Source organism: Dipteris shenzhenensis, chromosome 16, assembly GCF_047967505.1.
Source record: "Dipteris shenzhenensis isolate YYH24624 ecotype China chromosome 16, Dip_SZ_1.0, whole genome shotgun sequence".
Lineage (NCBI taxonomy): Eukaryota > Viridiplantae > Streptophyta > Polypodiopsida > Gleicheniales > Dipteridaceae > Dipteris > Dipteris shenzhenensis.
In genome coordinates this window covers 8063070-8081720 of record NC_141611.1, presented here as the reverse complement: position 1 = coordinate 8081720, position 18651 = coordinate 8063070, and the positions used below count along the sequence as shown (strand labels likewise).

Sequence of the window (18651 nt, the reverse complement as noted above, 5' to 3'; positions counted from 1 at the left end):
CCATTAGATCCAAGATAGCTCCTATCAATCTCTTGAGCTGACCAATGCATTGAGCGTGAGAAGCACCAAAAGGTTGTAATGTACCATGCAGAAGGCTAATAAAATCTGGTTCACGAATTGCTCGGATAGATTAGTATCTCTTTAAAATTGGGTCACTAGAGATGGGGGACATTGTAGACTCATCGGGTGGATAGGTGTGCACAGCTACTCCATTGCATGTCATTGGGCTCAGGTGGATAGCGGTGGAGACACCATGATCTTCACGATGCAGTCAGGAAGGTTTTGGTTAGATGATGAGGATGTTATTTTGGATGCACACTTGAGCTTGTCAGAGTCATGGGCTATGTGGAGCAATGCATTTGTGTTTTTTTAGGGTCAAGTCTCTTCTCGGACTTTCATGGCTTGGTAGCATCTTGTGGAGCTTTGTAGTCTTGACACTGTTCTTGCCTCTCAGTACAGACCTCCACCTGCAGTTGTGGACACATATTGGGAGATTGTTGCTAGCATTACGGCTTGACATATTGGGAGATCTAGAGGTACAAATACTTTAAACGGCATCCACATCCACCTTGATCATGCAATGATTAGTTTCTAGATAGATATATTGTAAACACCTTAGTGGCCATCTCGTCTAGGATGCAAGGATCTTCAAGATTTGCTGTGGCCAACAGAACACTTTTTCTTAGAGAGTGGAGAGGCAATGGGGTTGCTTTTTGCACTCCTTGGGAGTTGCCACGTGCCCTCCCTAAAGCAGATGTACTAGAGGGTTTCTTGCTGTCCCATAGATCTTTTGGTCTCCAGTGGACGTTAATAGCCTTTCTTTCTTTCTTTCTGAGTCTGTTACTAGCGTCGTGTGGCACTTTACCCACAATGTGCCAGAAGGATTTGGAAAGAATGAACTTTATGAAGAGTTTTCTTGCTATTGATTGTTACCGATGTTTCTCAAGTGGAAGAGAATATTACATCACCACTAATGATGGAGGACTCTGTAACCTGGTCATGTTTAGAAGACCAAGAAGCGTAGATGACAATGAATCAGATAGAGGGTGGCGACCGGCATGCGTTAGCAAGGATTGAAAGGAACCCCCTAATGTTAAAGGGTAGGGGCATAAGCTACCCTCATGTACAAGGAGAGCTGCTCTTGCCCCTAATTCATGAAGCTTCTCTAATATGGCAGTTGTACGGGTATCCCCAACCTTGGAGTGTCTATTTTATCATTATTCCAAATTGCTTGAACACAATGCATGGAGAAAATCTATAGTTTTGGGGAAGAGAGGAATTTTTTTTGGGGACAAGGATCATTTCAAAAATCGTTTTTCAAGACAAATTTTAAAATGGCACCTTCAAGATCAAGAAAACATTTTAATGCATTGTATTTGTTTGTTGTTTGTTTTTATCAAACTAAGGAATGTCAAAATAGTGCATTTGTTGCAATGCAAGTACCAACATTTTAGATTTTGGGAGTGGCATCATTCTTGGAATAGGCTGCAAGATATCGTCATTTAATTTCTTCTTTTATAGCAATGTTATGTTTTCACAAACTGTAAATTTTTCCTTGGGAGTCTTTACATAAGCTCACTTGAGTTATACTCTTGCTAAAACGATTGATTCATAGGGCTGTTTATACTGTGCCGTATTTAGCTGTACCATTTCGTTACTTCAGTGAACTCATGTGATGTCTCTGGATTTTCAACCATTAAGCTAAAATGGATTGATATGGGTATAGTCAAGGCTATTCTGTGTTTCCAGCCAACAGGGTGATAAAGGACCAAAATAAGACACACACTATTTACATATAGTAATCACTTTGGTGGGTAACATCATGTTTAAGGTTCTCTTCTTTGACTGTTTCTAAAACACGTAAGTATTGCATTGTCCGTGGAGGGTAATCATGCAGAGTTAAATACAAGAGAGTAGGAAGATGTGATGTGGCTCCATTTTGGTGTCAGATACGTGATTCAAACAGATCCATGTTACTAGCAGCAGCCGCACAACATCATTGCAATGTGCTGGACCTTGGCATTGTGAACGATGAGAAAGCTGATTTGGAGAGAGTATTTGACAAAGCTGTTGCAGCGGGAGCACACATACTTTTATCATCGGGTGGGGTTTCAATGGGTGACAAGGATTTTGTCAAACCAGTGCTACAAGAAAGAGGAAGGGTCTATTTTGGCAAGGTGAGGTTCATTCTTGCCTTGTTGTTGGGAGCAACTTCAATAATAAATTGAATTGTAAAGTGACAAGATTCATCTTATCTGCATAATACATTTGATGCTTTACTTTCAATTTCGACATCTATGAATAGCTGATATATATATATTTGACGCTTTGCTTTGAAAATGTCTTTGTTCTGCACATTTAAGGGCAGCTGATTTTAAACAGATTCCAAGGGGAGGGAGGGAGGGGAGGGGAGGGGAGAGGAGACCAAAAGGTCACGAGGTCTTTGCCTCAGGGAATGCTAGGACCTATTATGGGTACCCTGTATGATGCCTTTTACACATGCTATTTGCATCTGATTGTAAATGCCTTAAAGGTCTGTAGTGGACTGTTTGGCAGTGTGAACCTGTAACTTTTACAAATGGAAGGTGACTAGGTCCTGCGGCTTTCCTGAATGCTGGTGCTCCAACTCCTCATGACACCGAGGGCTGGCCCAAATGAGTCCCCTAGACAGACGCTACCAAACTCTATGTAGACTCCTCATCAACAGTGAGCCCTTACCGGTGAGGCGGTCCTCCAAGAAAAATCCACTGAGATGAGACTGTTGCCACTAGCCTCCTGTTAGTTTTAGCCCCCGGTATAGCCTTGTAGGCTAGTACTAGTTAGTTCTAGTCCTATTAGTTCATTAATAATCAAGTGAAGTCTCATAACATGGATTGCCCCAGGAGTTGACTAGTCTAGGGTTAGAGATAGCCTTATGAAGGCCTGTACTTTCACTTCAGTTTTCACTTTTACAGCAATAAAATTCGGTTCTTCTTCAGCTCTTGCTCCCTTGTACTCGCATTTTCACTCCCCTGCTTCGACACAACCCTACAGTAAGCAGCTTTCAGCCCTGCTTTGTGCTCTCCAAAGCTGTTTGGAGCAGTTCTGTTGCAAAAGTGTGAGGTGCAGCTTCACTTAGCCTGCTGTGCAGCAGCCGCCATCCTCAGCTTCCTTTCGGCACATAGGCGAGTTATTTTTGGTGCTGCAGGAGGTGCCTCTCTGTTTCTGGAGCATTCCTGAGCTCCAGGACCCTCCAATGATAGGTGAAGATTAGCAAATAAGCGGCGTAGCCACACACACTCAACTATTGTTGTGAAAGCTGCCCTGTACTCAGCTTCACATGAGGAAGTAGCCACAGTAGATTGTTTCTTATTGAGCCAAGAAGTGGAAGCATGTCCCAAAAAGAAACAATTACCACTTGTGGACTGCGTAGTGTCATAATCTCCAGCCCAATCAGAGTCGTTGTAAGCATGCATCTGCAAGTCACCCCCCTGGGAAACATCAAGCCATAAGACTTTGTGCCTTGCAAGTAATAGAAGATGCATTTTACAGCTTGCCAATGTGCTGTCTTTGGGCTGTGCATATCTCTGCTCACCTGAGATACTGCAAACTCAATATTGGGCCGTGTATTGCACAAATAAATGAGGCATCCAACAGCCTGGTTGTAGAGTGTGGATTAGACCAAAACATCAAAGACAAGTGTAACTTACATGCAAGGGATGCACAGCCCCGGAATCAAGCTCGAATGCATCAGAAATGATGAGGCCCAAGACTGAAGCTGCATCCTCTTCCTCATCCTCATCTTGACTATCATCAACACCCTCCTCCTCCTCATCCTTATCACTAGCTTCCTCATTTGCCTCGCCATGGGACTCCAAAGAGTGGAGCCACTTCAAGCTGCAGCACCACCCATCCTTCCTATAATAAGAGGGCTGAAATCTCCTCTTCTCCCTTGCAAAGCAAGAAGCCTCCCATCATCTTGCTGCTTGTTGATCATATCCAAGGTAACTTCTATCTTCTCAAATCCCCTTTTCTTGATTTTGGAGATGAGACGCAAATGAGTATGGATGTACACCGATTTCTTTGGAAGTGACCTATTTCTTCTCTTAATAAGAGAGAATGTGCTCCAATTCCTCTCACAAGGACAAGCACATGCTCCTTGCGAGAGCACTCGAAGACCCAACTGCTGCAATTTCGGTGTGTGGGCCCCAAATATCTCCCACCATTTCACTTGGTGCATTCTCTTTTCAGCTTTTACCCAACAAATATCCAACTCATCATATAAGATGCCTTGGCTTTCAACATCATACTTTGTGTATCGCTTTATAACATCCACTCACCCATCATGTACCTCCTTGCCACTATCTGCGCTTTTCTCTATCCAAATAGGATGGAGAACCAAACCTGTTGTATGCAATGGACAGTGCATCACATCCCACTTATCAACACACAAGGTTTTGATATCTACCAACTTTGATATTGATTAAATGTGCTTGGCACTGACTTATAGATATCCACCTCATCACATAAGAACTTCGTTTTCGACATCATACATTTTATATTACTCTATAGCATCCCTCCACCCATCTTGTACCTCTTTGTCACTATCTAGACTTTTCTCTATCCAGATAGGATGGAGAACCAAACCTGTTGTATGCAATGGAGAGTGCAGCATATCCCACCTATCAACACACAAGGCTTTGATGTCTGCCAACTTTGAGGAGTCAACCGCATCTACGGTTTGTATCTTCTCCACCATTCGATGAGTAAACTCATACACAAGCCCCATGCTAAATGCTCAAATTTTACCTGCAAAATCTGCCTGCAAGTAGACTGAGTGCAAAAAATTCTGCAAATGTCTCTACAGCAAAACTCTGGCCAACCTTAAATTTAAAGGCAAATGTCTGCTCAATTTTCTCAAATGTACCTGAAAATGAAATGCTCAATTTACAAGGGCCAATGCACACAAAAAAATGCTTAAAGCCCCAAATGTGACACAAATTTTAGGACAAATGCGGGCAAATTTTGCCAAGGAACATATTGAACTAAATGTGCAAGAAGAAAGGCAAAAGCCCCGATTTTAGAGAAAAGCCCCAAATTTGTGAAGTGAAATTGAAAAACGGAGGACAAATCCAAGAAAAGCCCCAAATGCAGCCATACCAGGCAATGTCTTTGCGATGTCCTAATCCTGACTGCAATTGTGAACCCAATGCTAACAAGCCAGCTGTTGCTAGAATTGGCAGATAGAGCTGGAAATCAGTTGTATGCTGCAGAGACGTGATTTGTACAGCATAACATATAGTGCAAACATTGAACAGAAGTAAAAATTTGTTGGTGAACTGAGAATTGGTTGTGTGGACAGGAGTTGGCAAAAGTCCGTACAGCTATACGAACGTCCAAAGGTGTCTAAAGACTTGTTGAAATGAGCTTGGAAGAAATTGCGACTATGTTTAGCAGTTGTTCGATTACACAAGACCTCTCAGTGTTGATGTTTTTGGGGTGTGTGTTTTTTTTGGTCCCATAGACCCATGAGATCTCCTGTGGATGTTAATATATCTTTCTTTCTTTCTTTCTTCAAGGGAGGAAAAATCACTAAGGTGTCGTCGCAACGACTGGCTGGCAAAGCTTCCAGTAGCTGTCTCCAGCTAGTGGAAGAGCAAGCGCTGGTCAGAACAGATGTTGGCACCATAGTAGCAGTGGCCACAGAATTGGCAAAGGCAAATGCAATTGAATGGCTTCTTGGGAAGCACTTACCAGTGGTCATGACTTTGTCGCGGCAAAGTCACGGCTATTTCCAGCTATAGGAGCAGCAGAACTGCTCGTTCAATGGCAGTGGGTTTGCACTAGGTAGAAGTGTTGAACTGTCGTGGGAGTGCACGAGTTTGGAGCTGTTGGCTGAGCAAATGAGTCAACTGCAGATGTAGACGAACTGAAGCTAAGATGCATGAGCAAGAGGGGGAGGCAAGTAGGAGCAAGAAATCCTGCTCTAATACAACTATTGGATGGGAGAAATGGAAGAAAGTTGAAATGCAAGGGAGCAGACGCAAGCTGAAAGCAATGGAGTGTATGGTAATGAGAAAGTACAAGATAGGAGCCATATGGGCCTAAGTGCACCCTAGTGTCCTAGGTGGACCAAGTGCCCTACCTAGATGTTCAAGGCGCCCTAATTGACCTAGCTGTCCTAACTGCCCTGCTAGGGCTAAAGTGGCAACAATCATGTCTAATTGAAGAAAAAAGGCTCAAGTTTTCATTTAGACATTTTGGACATAGGATTTCTTAGCTTGCATGAATAGAGCCTAACTATGAGATGTAGTTTATTGATAATTAAGAACGAGCTCAATTGTATGTTTTACTTGCTTTTTATGAGGAACTTTGTATGCCACCCCCTGCCCCGCCTCTCTGCTCAGCCTCCCCTCTGCTCAACCTCTCCACCTCTGGAGTCTACCCCCCTCTCTCCCCCTGCGCTACCCCCTGCTCTCTCCTTGTCCTACCCCATCCGCTAACCCCTCCGTACCCCCTCGCTACCTTTGCTACCCCCCGCTACCTCTGCTAACCCCCCCGCTACCCCCTCACTAACCCCCTCCGCTACCCCCCGCTACCCCCTCCGCTAACCCCCACGCTACCTCGCCACCCCCTGCTACCCTTCTCGCTAACCCTCCCGCTACCTCGCTACCCCCCCGCTCCTCTCACTAACCCCCCCGCTACCTCGCTACCCCCCCGCTACCTCACTTTACCCCCCCCCCCCCCCCCGCTACCCCTCTCTCTACCCCCTCTCGCTACCCCTCTCTACCCCCCGCTACTCCCTCCGCTAACCCCCCCGCTACCCCTCTCTACCCCCCGCTACCCCCTCCGCTAACCCCTCGCTAACCCCCCCTTCCCCCCCCGGTTATTTAAAAAAAAAAAAAAAGCAGCTTCGACCCCTGATAGTCCCACGGAAAGCACCCTTTACATCAAGAAGGATAGGTAAGATATTTTGGTCTTCATTCTTTATGTAGATGACATGCTGCTCACAAGGTCAAATGAGGAAATAATTGCAGATTTCAAGGCCGAATTAAAAGCTGAATTTGACATGACAGATTTGGGCATGTTAAATTTCTATTAGGGTTTTTTGGGGAGATCCAAGATTGTGAATTGAAGGAAAAAGAGGACTCCTGTGACCTTTGTGGACACACCATTTACTATTCCCAAGGGTTTAGCCCTTGAATTATCGGCAAGGCATATGTTGAAATTAGCTTTTTGCATTGGTGGGAGACCCCATTCTTCGTAGAGCTCCTTTGATTGGACATTTACACCTGCTCCACCATACTATGGCTTGGACTTCATTATATGCCTTATGAATCAAAGGCACAGTAATGTTGTGTATGTTGTCTCTCTCACCCATCTGCACAGGGATATCTTTGATGTCGTTCATAGGTGGAGGGGGATTTGCGAGTTCAATCCATCCTTTGAAACTCTCCCAGAGATTGGGACAATTCCGTAGGAGGATTCCGATGGGAATTGACACAGGGCAACTTAGGATGCTAGAGAGTGCGGCTCGATCCAATTCATACAAGACAAGCGTGGCATTCTTATGTCTCAATCCAAGTATGTGCAAAAGCTCTTGGATAGGTTCAACATGCAATATTGTAAGCCTATAGCCACTGCCATGGAGCCAGGTTTGAAGCTTACTATGTATGATGCACGTGAATCAGTGGATGCCACACTTTACAGCCAAGCTATTGGATGCCTCTTTTATTTGTACAATACAAGGCCCAATATTCAATATGCAATATCTCAGGTGAGCAGGTAGGCATATGCATAGCCGAAAGACAACACATTGGCAGGCTGTAAAACGCATCTTCCATTGTTTGCAAGGCACAAAGCCTTATGGCTTGATGTTTCCCAGGGGGGGTGACTTGCAGATGTATGCTTATAGTGACTTAGATTGGGCTAGAGACTATGACATTAGGCAGTCCACTAGTGGTAATTGTTTCTTTTTGGGCAAAGCTTGCATTTCTTGGCTGAGCAAGAAACAGTCTATTGTGGCTACTTCCTCATGTGAAGCTGAGTGTAGGGCAGCTTTCCCAGCAACAGTTGAATGTGTTTAGCTGCGTCATTTGTTTGCTGATCTTCATCTCTTATTGGAGGGTCTTTCTCCAATTCTCATTGATAGTGAGAGTGCTATAGTAGTGGCAAAGAATCCTGTGTTTTAAAAAAAAAGTGATATATTCCATTCAAAACGAATCATACAACAGGTGGTAGAGAAAGTACTCTATCCCTAGCCTCAACAATGTGGCAAAAAATCCATGGTGGTGGTCTAAAATGCCATGACATCCCAAAAGGGGTCAAATGAAAAAATAATGAGCAGTCCCATGTCCTCATGAAGGATAAAAGTCTCCCACGAGCTGCCAAAGAGGTGCCTGTACACCGCTCCCTCTGACTCCTGAGAGTGAAGATAATCTCCGCCCAAATGGAAGCGAGAGTGTTAGCCTCTGTGCATAAATGGCCCCCAAGGACAAAAGAACATCGCGAACACCATATCCGCCATAGGGCAATGCTGGAAATCACCTCCCAGGCTGACCCTGCAGGTGAAGTAGGCATGGAATCCTGACCTGGTACAGGTACCAAAAGTAAATCCTGCGGCTCCATGATGCTGACATCTGTGGGACCCCGTCTCTGGCGACGCTGCATGAAGAAACCGTGGTCTCCTGGCTCTGACTCAAAGAGAGCAAAGGCTCCAGATGCTCTCCCCCAAAGGGCAGCGCCCCATGTCATCAGAAAGGACTTGAATGTAACATATGAGAACAACCTGAAGATACCTGTCCATACCACTCTAGAGCTGGGGCAGCTCCATAAACAATGCTTACTAGATTCCTCTGCAAGCTGACAACGCATACACAAGGAGGGTCTACCCATCTGTTGAAGCCAAGTACCCACAGGTATACCCCTATGTATAGTGAGCCAAAGAAAGTAGGAGACTTTCCTGGCTCTACTGATGCCCCATCAGTGAGTCCAGTAGCTCAGCAAGAGCTCTGCAGTAAGTCCCTGTGCGTGCCAATGCTGTGAGGCAGATGGTAGGTGATGAGAGTCTCTCTGGTGAAGCCTGTAACCTGCCCTCGTCGAGTACTGGAAAAAAGAAAGAGGACGAACGCCTGCCACTGGAGCAGGCCATGCCCACTCACCTGGGTCCCAGTCGAGCTCCGCAAGAGGTCAACCTTGAAAAATCCAAAGTCTCCATCTAGGATCCTCTGCAATGGTCAATCTGGAAGGATCTGTGGCCCATTCCTTACCCAGGCAACCAATGACCTCGACTCTCTGCCAAAGGAGCTCTTGTCGATCCAGGGGCTGAGTGGGATACAATCTGTGAGAGGAGTCCGTCTCAAAATAAGTAAACGGTGCCGGTCCTAAACGAACTCTAATGCATAGCCCAGCCTCACTAAAACAACCTGACCAAGTAGAGATGGGATGAACATAGGCTGGATCTGTAAGCATATCCCTCCACTCCTGAGGAATAGCTCTCATGATCAGTAATCTGGTGGCAGCAATCTGTCCAAGTGGCCCGTGTCTATCTCTGATCTCCTCCTCTGACATCTCCACACCTCCTCTGAACCAATCTCTGACTGTCACAACCCCCTGAGCATGCCATCTGGCCAAGGGAGTCCTAAGTTCTGTACCAGGGGAAGATCCCTGATATCAAACCAGGGGGTTATGATAGAGTGGCTGTCGGGCAATTTCCTCTCTGGAGGAGGGCTCTGATGAGGTGTTGTCGAAAGTGATCCCATATCTGAATAAGCCTTTTCACAAGTGGTGAGGAAGGCTGAGAGTGCTGGTCCGCTTGGAAGATCCAACTGACTCTACCTGCCCATTGGCCTGCTGCTCTGGGGGTGCACTGGTGAATCCCATGCAGTAGGGACTGCTTCCACGGCTGATCTCCTAGAGTCAAACCTCTAACAAGAAGTTTGACTAAAAGGGCTCTGCTCTGCATCTCAGGATCAAGAACCCCAAGTCCTCCCTGCGAGGAGGGTAAAGTGATAGTATCCCATGAAACCCTGGCCCTAGTGTCCTCAGAATCGTCGCCACCACTCCACAGGAAGTTCCAGAGCAATCTCCTCACCTGACGGATCGAGTCAGCATGAAAGCACCAACATGACGCAACGTACCACATAGTCGCTAGTAGAACCTGGTTGAGTACCAGCGCTCTTCCGGCCAAAGAAAGTCTAGCCGTGCTCCAGTAGGCCAGCTTTCTCCGGATGCTCTCAAGAACTGGGGCAAACTGTTGTGTCGGGAACACCTCAATGCCAACCTGGAAGCCTAGATATCTCGTGGAGGTGCTCTGGGAATCCATACAAAGCCTCTGTCTCCTCCCCATGCTGGGGTATCCTGCTGAGCTCCTGTCCAGATGCCTTTTGATTTGTTCCAATTGACAAGTCCCCCTGAGGCTAGGCAGAACTTGTCAATTGAATCCGTAGCAGTAGCGAGACTATATGCATCTCCTCTGACTATCAGTGCCGTATCGTCAGCAAACTCAGTGTCCAGAGGCTCCTGCTCCTGCTGGATAGGCAGATGGAGACCCAAAGTGCCATGACTGGTAGCCTGCATAAAGTATCCCATAGCCTTCGCTACGAAAAGGAAAAGGTAAGGTGCAAGCGGGCATCCTTGTCGTACCAATCTGGATAGCTGAAAAGCCGGTCCTCTGCCTCCACAGACCACCATCCTGCTAGAAGAGTGGGAGTAAAGTGAGGAGACCCAAGGAATCCATCTATCACTGGAGCCTAGCCTCCTCATAGTGCCCTCCAAGAAACCCCAGTCCACCCTATCATAAGCCTTCTCAAAATCGAGAAGAAGAACTACAATCTCCTGCTGACTTTCCTTTGCCCAGTGAGTGGCCTCCGAAAAAGTGAAGATGTTATCCAAGATACTCCGATCTTGGACAAATCCTGTCTGAGTAGCTCTGATGATATCTGGCAGCATAGGCTTTAGGCGAAGAGCCAAGGTCTTCGCTAAGATCTTGTAGGCTGTCCCTAGAAGTGTAATGGGTCTCCAATTACGTAGGACTGTCTTGTCTCCCCCTTTCGGGATGAGACAAATCATACCTGTGCATAATGTCTCGCCCAAAGATCCTGTATCGAGAGCCTCTGAAAAGGCAGAGAGTAGATGAGGCCCAATCGTATCCCAAAGAGCTCTAAAAAGAAGTGGCGACAAACCGTCCTCCCCCGGGCATCTGTCTCTGGGCAGCTCATGTAATGCGTCCGTGATCTCCAGGAGTGATAGTGGGCTATCCAAAACATGACTCATCCTGTCTGAGACCATCAGGGGGACATGACTCCAAATCTCCTCTCTGGCTCTGATCATCTCCTCGGTGACTGGATCGGCGGTGTAAAGAGTGGAATAGAAATCAGAAGTGATCTCAACAAGACGGTGAGGGTCCGTCTGAAGAGACCCGGCCTCATCCACAAGTCTACGAAGACTATCCGAAGAGTATCTCTGACCCACTGCCCTGAAGAACTCTCTAGAGCATCTATCCCCCTCGTGAATCCAGAAAGTCTGCTAGGAGTAAAACTTGAACCGGGCCCTCCTGCCCTGAATCTCCTCTAGTATCTCCTGAGCCTCCGAAAGCTGCCCTCTGGTGAAAAGAGAATGAGGAAAACTCTGAATCAATCTCTGAAGTCTAGATACCTCCGCTCTTGCATTCCGATCTCTGATTCTGAGCTTTTCCTTCTCCTCTTTTGCCCTCAACTGGCAGGCCATGCTGACTCTAGCCAAAGCCCCCTCTACCCACATCAACCAGCCCTGATCCACAGGAGTGTCCACTGACAACCAAGTCTCTCCCAACCGTTCCACGAACTCTGTATCTTGAAAAACAAAGTCCGGAACTCTCACAGAGCCTGTGCTCTCTAATCAAGAGGTAGGAAGAATCTGTAATAGGACTGGAGTATGGTCAGATAAAACATAACCCGGGCGGGTCCCAATCTGTCCTCCTCTGGCCTGACCCCATTGGCCAATATAAAACCTGTCAAGTCTGACCAACGAAAGAGAGCCATGGAAAACCCCGGACCAAGAAAACTGAAGATTGTCAGCCAAGTGACGAAAGTCGTCCAATCGAGCTGCATCATGAAGTCCAGCATGCAAAACAAAACTATCCCACTCCACTCTCTCCCTATTAGAAAGGCCACCCTCTGTCTGACCTGACTTGTCTTCAGCGATTTCAACCATGTTGAAATCACCTCCAACAATCCAGGTGTCTGCTTGAGGAAGGGACTCTCTGAGCTGTCTCCAAAAAGCGCGTCTGTGGGCTGGGACCGTGGGAGCATACACATTGAGAACACCAACTGCTGTGCTCTTAATATGAAGAATAACATAGCATGCTCTGCTCTCCACTAGTGTACCCTCTTGGGTGATCTCTGAGGCCCACCTAGCTGAAACTGAAATGCAAACTCCTCCCCTCATGCCATCCGCTGGGCTCCAATATGTCCGGCTTTGTCCTCTGAGTAAGGATCTGCATCTGTCAATCCTGTCCTGGGAGAGCTTATGCTCCTGGATGAGCACAATGTCTGGAGGGGACCCTGAGGAAATAAACCGAAGGGAGTCCCTAAGCAACTGCAATCTAGGAACTCCCAATCTACGACCATCTGCATTTGAGGTAAATTTGTGGCTATTCAGTCCTCTCACATTCCAAGAAATGATGGACAACCTAGACATCGGATGGAAGTGAGGGTGTGTTACGCTCTAGCCGAGGTAGCATGACCTCGGAAGAATCAGTCGACATTTCCCTTAAGGATCTACATTTGTAATATATTTGTTTGCGCTTCATGTAAATGATCGGGAGGGAATTAATGTCAAGGTCCTAGGTGAGGGCTGATAGCACCAGACTAGGTGGATCTAAGGCCAAGGGCCTAATGCAAGCAATGTGCCTAGGGGCAAAGGAAATTAAAGTATCCCATGAGAGGGGTGAAAAGATGCATTAGGAAAGGCCCTATGATGATGACATGTGGCATCTAGATCCATCTAGGGAGATGGGGCTTGCTGGAGCTAGTGAGAGAAGGAGAATGGACCTTCACGTGATTTCGATTTCGATTTCTCTGAGAGCTCTCACACTCTAGCAAGGATTTGGCTGGGAGGATATTCTGTGGTGCTACTCCCGTGATCTGCTGTAGTAAGTAGAAAAATCGTCTCATTTGGTATCAGAGCCGAAGGTGAAAGTGAGTCTACCTAGGTGATATCTGAAGCTACTGCGCATGCTGGGCCTGACCTGATTGAGTTACGACGAATTGAAGTTGCAGCAATCGCTCGTGACGATATTTTTACTCAGCTACAGGAGTGCAGGATTTGTTCCTGATAGCTTCAGCGCCTGTTGTGAATGGGCGACGCGCAGGCAAAGAATATGGAGGATTGGGGAAGTGTGATAATAACCTGTGAGCGTGGTGTCGTCGTTAGAGACGTGGCTACGTATTGGACGCTCTGTTCTTCCGCTGGCTAATTCACAAGTGTGAATTAGAAAAAGATCGTTACGCGGGCTGACGAGCCTGAAGGTTGGGTGGGCTGATGAGCAGTAATGGGTTGGAGCGAAGGCCAAAGGCGTATTGGGCGCTGGTGAAGCTGTCTCGTTGCAAGGATGTGAGCGCAGAGAGCTACAGACAAGCAAAGATCTCCGCTTACTGTTCCAAGCGATATATCTGCGCTACGTGAAGACTCCAGGGGTTGCAGATTTTGCGAGTTTTGATATCCGGCGTCGTGATTTGGCACAGTATCAAATCGGGTGGCAGGAGCGAACAACCAGGGAGCTTTCTTTGGCTTTCGTCAATTCAGTGTTTTTTTTTCCGACCTTAGTCTTTGTTGAGGCTACGCTTGCATGAAGAGGTTCTCGTGAATATTTAGTCTACATGAAGGTTCGATGCCATAGCAGGATACATAGCAGACATGGGATTTTTTTGACTTCTTCAAATTCCTGTGGGCAATCTGGGAGATTATGCTTGTGCATATGCCTTTGTGATAAAGTCAGTTTGTTTGCAGGAATTTCCCTAGTATAGGGAAAGGCGGTATTTGGATATATGCCTGTGTCAATTACCTAGTCAGTATAGTTGTCAGATTGCAGGTATTCCCTAGTATAGGGAATTGTGTCGGTTTGTAAATACAATGTTCTAGCGGTGTTTATTTATTAAAAAAAAAAAAAAAGCAAAATACCCATTGACCTGAATGGAAGCAGAAGAAGGAGCTTCAAGGATGGACCCTGTAGAGTCAGGAGTCTGGCCGACCCAGCAGGTGTCGCGCCCAGTAGTTCACACCTTATCTGGCAGGATTGCATTACTTGAGGATGCCTTGCAGCAGTTATTAGCGCAACAGTTACAGGCAAATGCAGGGCAGTCTGAACTTAGAAGAGTGATACACAGTATGTCTGCCAGACCTTCTCGAGATGAGAAAGGAAAGGCTCCAATGGAACCGGAGTCTAGTGTCCATACGGTCGAGCCTAGGAAGGCTAAAGTACCTAATATTGCCAATTATAGGCCGAAAAAGTATTCTGGTCGAATGAATGACCGTAGTTCTGATGTCATTGAGACCTGGTTACACAAATGGGACGAGGCGTTCGCCATTTGTGAAATCAGAAATGATATCAGGAAAATCCGCGAGGCCACCCACATGTTTAGTGAGGCAGCGGATAGGTGGTGGATTAAGAAACAGAAAGATGGTATAGCATCCACTACCTGGGAGGGGTTTAAAAGAGAATTCAGAAAACACTTCTTACCTCCTGACAAAGCATCCCGAGCTTGGGATCAGTATAGAAACCTTCGTCGGAGAAATTTGTCAGTGGCAGAATACACTGATAAGTTTCGAGAGAGCGTAATGAAGGTTGATGAACCCCTACCTCAATCAATCCAAGTGAAAGATTTCATATTTGGATTGAATGATTGGATTAAAATGGAAGTTCGGGCTAAGTATGCGAACACGTTGGATGATGCAATAGCCATAGCCCTGAACTATGAAGATGCCAAGGGCAGCAGGCCAAGTGGGTTTGCGCAGGTCGGAACCTAGTATGGGTACCAGAAGAAATCTGGGTTTAAGAAGAAGTGGATTAGTAAAGGGAGTGGTTCTCAGCCGAGTGGTCAAGCCAAGCAGGCGAAACCAGCTGAAACTCCTAAATCAAGTACCACCATTGGAGTGAAGAGGAAAGTAACACCAATGGCAGCCCGGGCTTGGTCAAAGTCTCCCTTAAACCCAGAGCAAAGAGAAAAAGCGAGGAGAGAAGGCTTGTGTTTTGGTTGCCTTCAGCCTCATCAGTGGAAGGATTGTCCACGAAATAAGGATCGTCGGATGGCTGAGATGGTAGTCTCAGAATGCGACGTGGAAATGGAGGGAAGTCCCAGAGCGGAACAGATGCAGATTCAGCTAGCGGGATCTTCTCAGAGGTCAGTACCTTGTTTGTTATGTGTGTCTGTTGCTAAGCTAGTAACGAGTGCACCTGATAACATCCTATCTAGGCGCGCAGCAACGGGGTATACAGCCTTTAATGATACGGAGTTAATTAAGATGAAAGGGCAAGTGACCAATCATGATGTCATTGTGTTGTTTGACTCGGCGTCAACGCACAATGTGATTAACTCCAAGCTCGTGAAGAGGCTGAAGTTAAAGACTAGCCCATCTGACTATGCGTATACAGTCAGGATGGCAGATGGAAGTTCAACTGAAGTATGGGACCAAAGGGTTACCCAGTTGGAGCTTCGTATTTAGGATTATAATGAGAAGCTTGATTTTGAAATGACTAAGCTTGCTGGTGCAGATATAGCCCTGGGTATGGCGTGGCATTCTAGGAAGAATCCAGCCATTGATTGGAAAAAGCACGTATATCAATTCAAGATGAATGATGTGCTTTAGGTGTTACGAGGTGAAAAAGATATACCTCAGGGACCGTTGGTTTCCGTGATGGAAATCCGAAAAGCTCAAGAAGAGTTTTTATTCCTTTGTACGGCATCGGTAGAGCCAGTTGATGATTCTTCGGCTAGCATTGATGTTGTTCAAAGTGGTGAGATGGCCAAGTTAGCTAATCTAATAGCAGAGGAGTTCTCTGAATGTTTTAGGGATGAGTTACCTTATGGGCTACCTCCAGAGCGGAATGTTCAGCATAAGATCGAACTAATCCCGGGGCAGAACCGAAGAAGCGGAGGTGCGAAGGCAATTGGAAGAATACCTGAGGTTGGGGCACATTCAACCAAGTTTTGCACCTTTTGCTTCGCCAGTGATATTAAAGAGGAAGAAGGATGATACTTTTCGCCTCTGTATTGATTACAGAGCATTGAATAATATCACTGTTAAGCACAAGTATCCGATGGCTCGGATTGATGATTTGCTAGATGCATTACATGGAGCCGTGATTTTCAGCAAGATAGATCTTAAGTGTGGCTACCATCAGATCCGGATTAGAGCCGAGGATGTGCATAAAACCGCTTTCAGAAGCAGGTTTGGTCATTATGAGTTTTTGGTAATGCCCTTCGGACTTACCAATGCTCTAGCTACATTCATCATGCTTATGAACGATTTACTACGTCCGTATATCGAAAAGTTTGTAGTACATTTTATTGACGATATTCTAGTGTTCAGTAAAAGTATTACTGAGCATCGGGAACACTTAAGAATAGTGTTCAGTACTTTGAGGAAAGCCAGTCTTTATGTAAATAAAAAGAAAACTATACTGTGTATGGTTAGGCTTGAATATTTAGGATTCATAATTACTCAAGAGGGGGTAGAAATGGATCCAAAGAAAGTGGCTGCGATACTAACTTGGCCAATCCCTCAGAGTCTGATCGCTTTGCGATCATTCTTGGGATTTGTCCAATTTTATCGAAGGCATATCAAAGGATATTCCGAAATAGTATCGCCATTAACTGATCTGACCTCAGATAAAGTACCTTTTATATGGGGACGGAATCAACAAGAAAGTTTTAACACCATAAAACAAGCTGTGGTCACAGGACCGGTGTTAAAAATAGTTGATCCCCAGAAACCGTTGTTCCTGGAAACCGATGCAAGTGGCATTGCAGTAGGAGCAGTTCTCCTTGAAGAGGGAAGGCCAGTAGCCTTTGAAAGCAAGAAGCTTTTTGCCTCTCAGCGAAATTGGCCAACTCATGAATTGGAGTTGTATGCTGTTATCCATGCTTTAAAAACATGGAGGCATTGTTTGAATGGTTCAGAGTTTTATGTGGATGTGGATCATGATACTCTGAAACATTTTTGTAAACAGCCTGACTTGAGGGGCCGCCAAGCTAGGTGGGAAGAGCTCATGCAAGGGTTTAAGTTGACGATTCGGTACCGAAGAGGGAAGGATACTAAGGTTTTTGATGTGTTGTCTCGCATTATGCACAATATGAGTTTTACGGTATTAGAGAGTGCTCTAATGACCGAGATTAGAGAAACTCAAAAGGTGGACGAGTTTGTCCAGAGCTTATGGCCTAAAGCTCATGTGTTTAGACCCTGGGAAGAAAAGGATGACCTGGCATCCAGAGAAGGCCAAACATATGCAAGATATACCATAAGGGATGGTATGCTGAAAAGAAATGGCAAGGTTGTAGTACCTAGTCAGAATGATCTCAGGCAGAGAGTCATTCGACATCGCCATGATAGCCCATGTGCGGGACACCCAAGAGTCGAGAAGACATATGATCTCGTGAAGCGAGATTTCTTTTGGCAAAAAATGAAAAAGCATATTCATGAATATGTGACACGATGTTTTTCGTGTCAGGTAAGCAAGGCCGAGCGGGTGAAGCCACCCGGACTTTTACAGCCCTTGGAGATACCACTAAGTAAGTGGGAGAGCATTTCCATGGACTTTATTGTGGGGCTGCCTATGACACAAGGTGGATATGATTCTATCCTTGTGGTGGTTGATCGTCTAACCAAGATGGCTCACTTCATTCCGACTAGAGAGTCTGTTAGTGCCCCGCAAGTGGCGGATTTGTTTATTAGCTCTCGCAAGTGCTAGCATCTCCCGCATTTGAACCACAAAATTCGCGGCACTAGGCACTCTCTGAGGTATCCCAAGTGTAGTTGGATTTGCTGGTCTATAGCCATAATTCAATTCAAATGGACTAAACTCCGTAGAGGAATGTTTTCTATCATTATAGGCAAACTCTAACAATGGCAACCACTTGTCCCATGTATGTTGCCTCAATGACACATATGCCCTCAGCATATCCTCTAAAATCTGGTTGACTCTCTCCGTCTGACCATCCGTTTCAGGATGATCCCCACTACTCAATCCCAACTCAGTCCTTAGTGTCTCAAATACCGCTGTCCAAAAATGACCGGTAAATCTGACATCTCTGTCTGACACTATGGATCTAGGCAATCCATGTAGACGAAATATATGTCTAATATCTGCCAGGCTATGGATAGAGCTAAGGCGTATGCGGATGAAAACCGGTCTATAAGAGAATTTAAGGAAGGAGAAAAAGTTTTCTCGGAGTTCCTTCGCACTCGAAGTCATTTACTTCAGGAGAGTGCGCTAAGTTATCACCTCGATACTGTGGGCCGTGGTTAATTCTAAAGAGAATAGGCAAGGTAGCCTATAAATTAGAATAGCCACAGGGTTGTAAGGTGCACCCAGTGTTTCATGTTTCTCGTTTAAAGAAATTTTTGCATACTGGTGACTCACTAATCGAAGGTGTGGTTTTGTTTCAGGAGATAGAGGATAATGCAAGGCGCAAA

General features: G+C 45.9%; 1 protein-coding gene across 1 annotated transcript in view; it reads left to right on the top strand.

Moving 5' to 3' along the window:
- The window catches only part of B73 (molybdopterin biosynthesis CNX1 protein / molybdenum cofactor biosynthesis enzyme CNX1 (CNX1)), a 156966-nt gene that overhangs the window by 81572 nt on the left and 56743 nt on the right, over positions 1–18651 (top strand). Inside the window, exon 7 of the mRNA XM_087387585.1 lies at positions 1950–2177. Coding sequence (XP_087243711.1) covers positions 1950–2177 — 228 coding nt within the window. The remainder of the gene's footprint in view (positions 1–1949; positions 2178–18651) is intronic.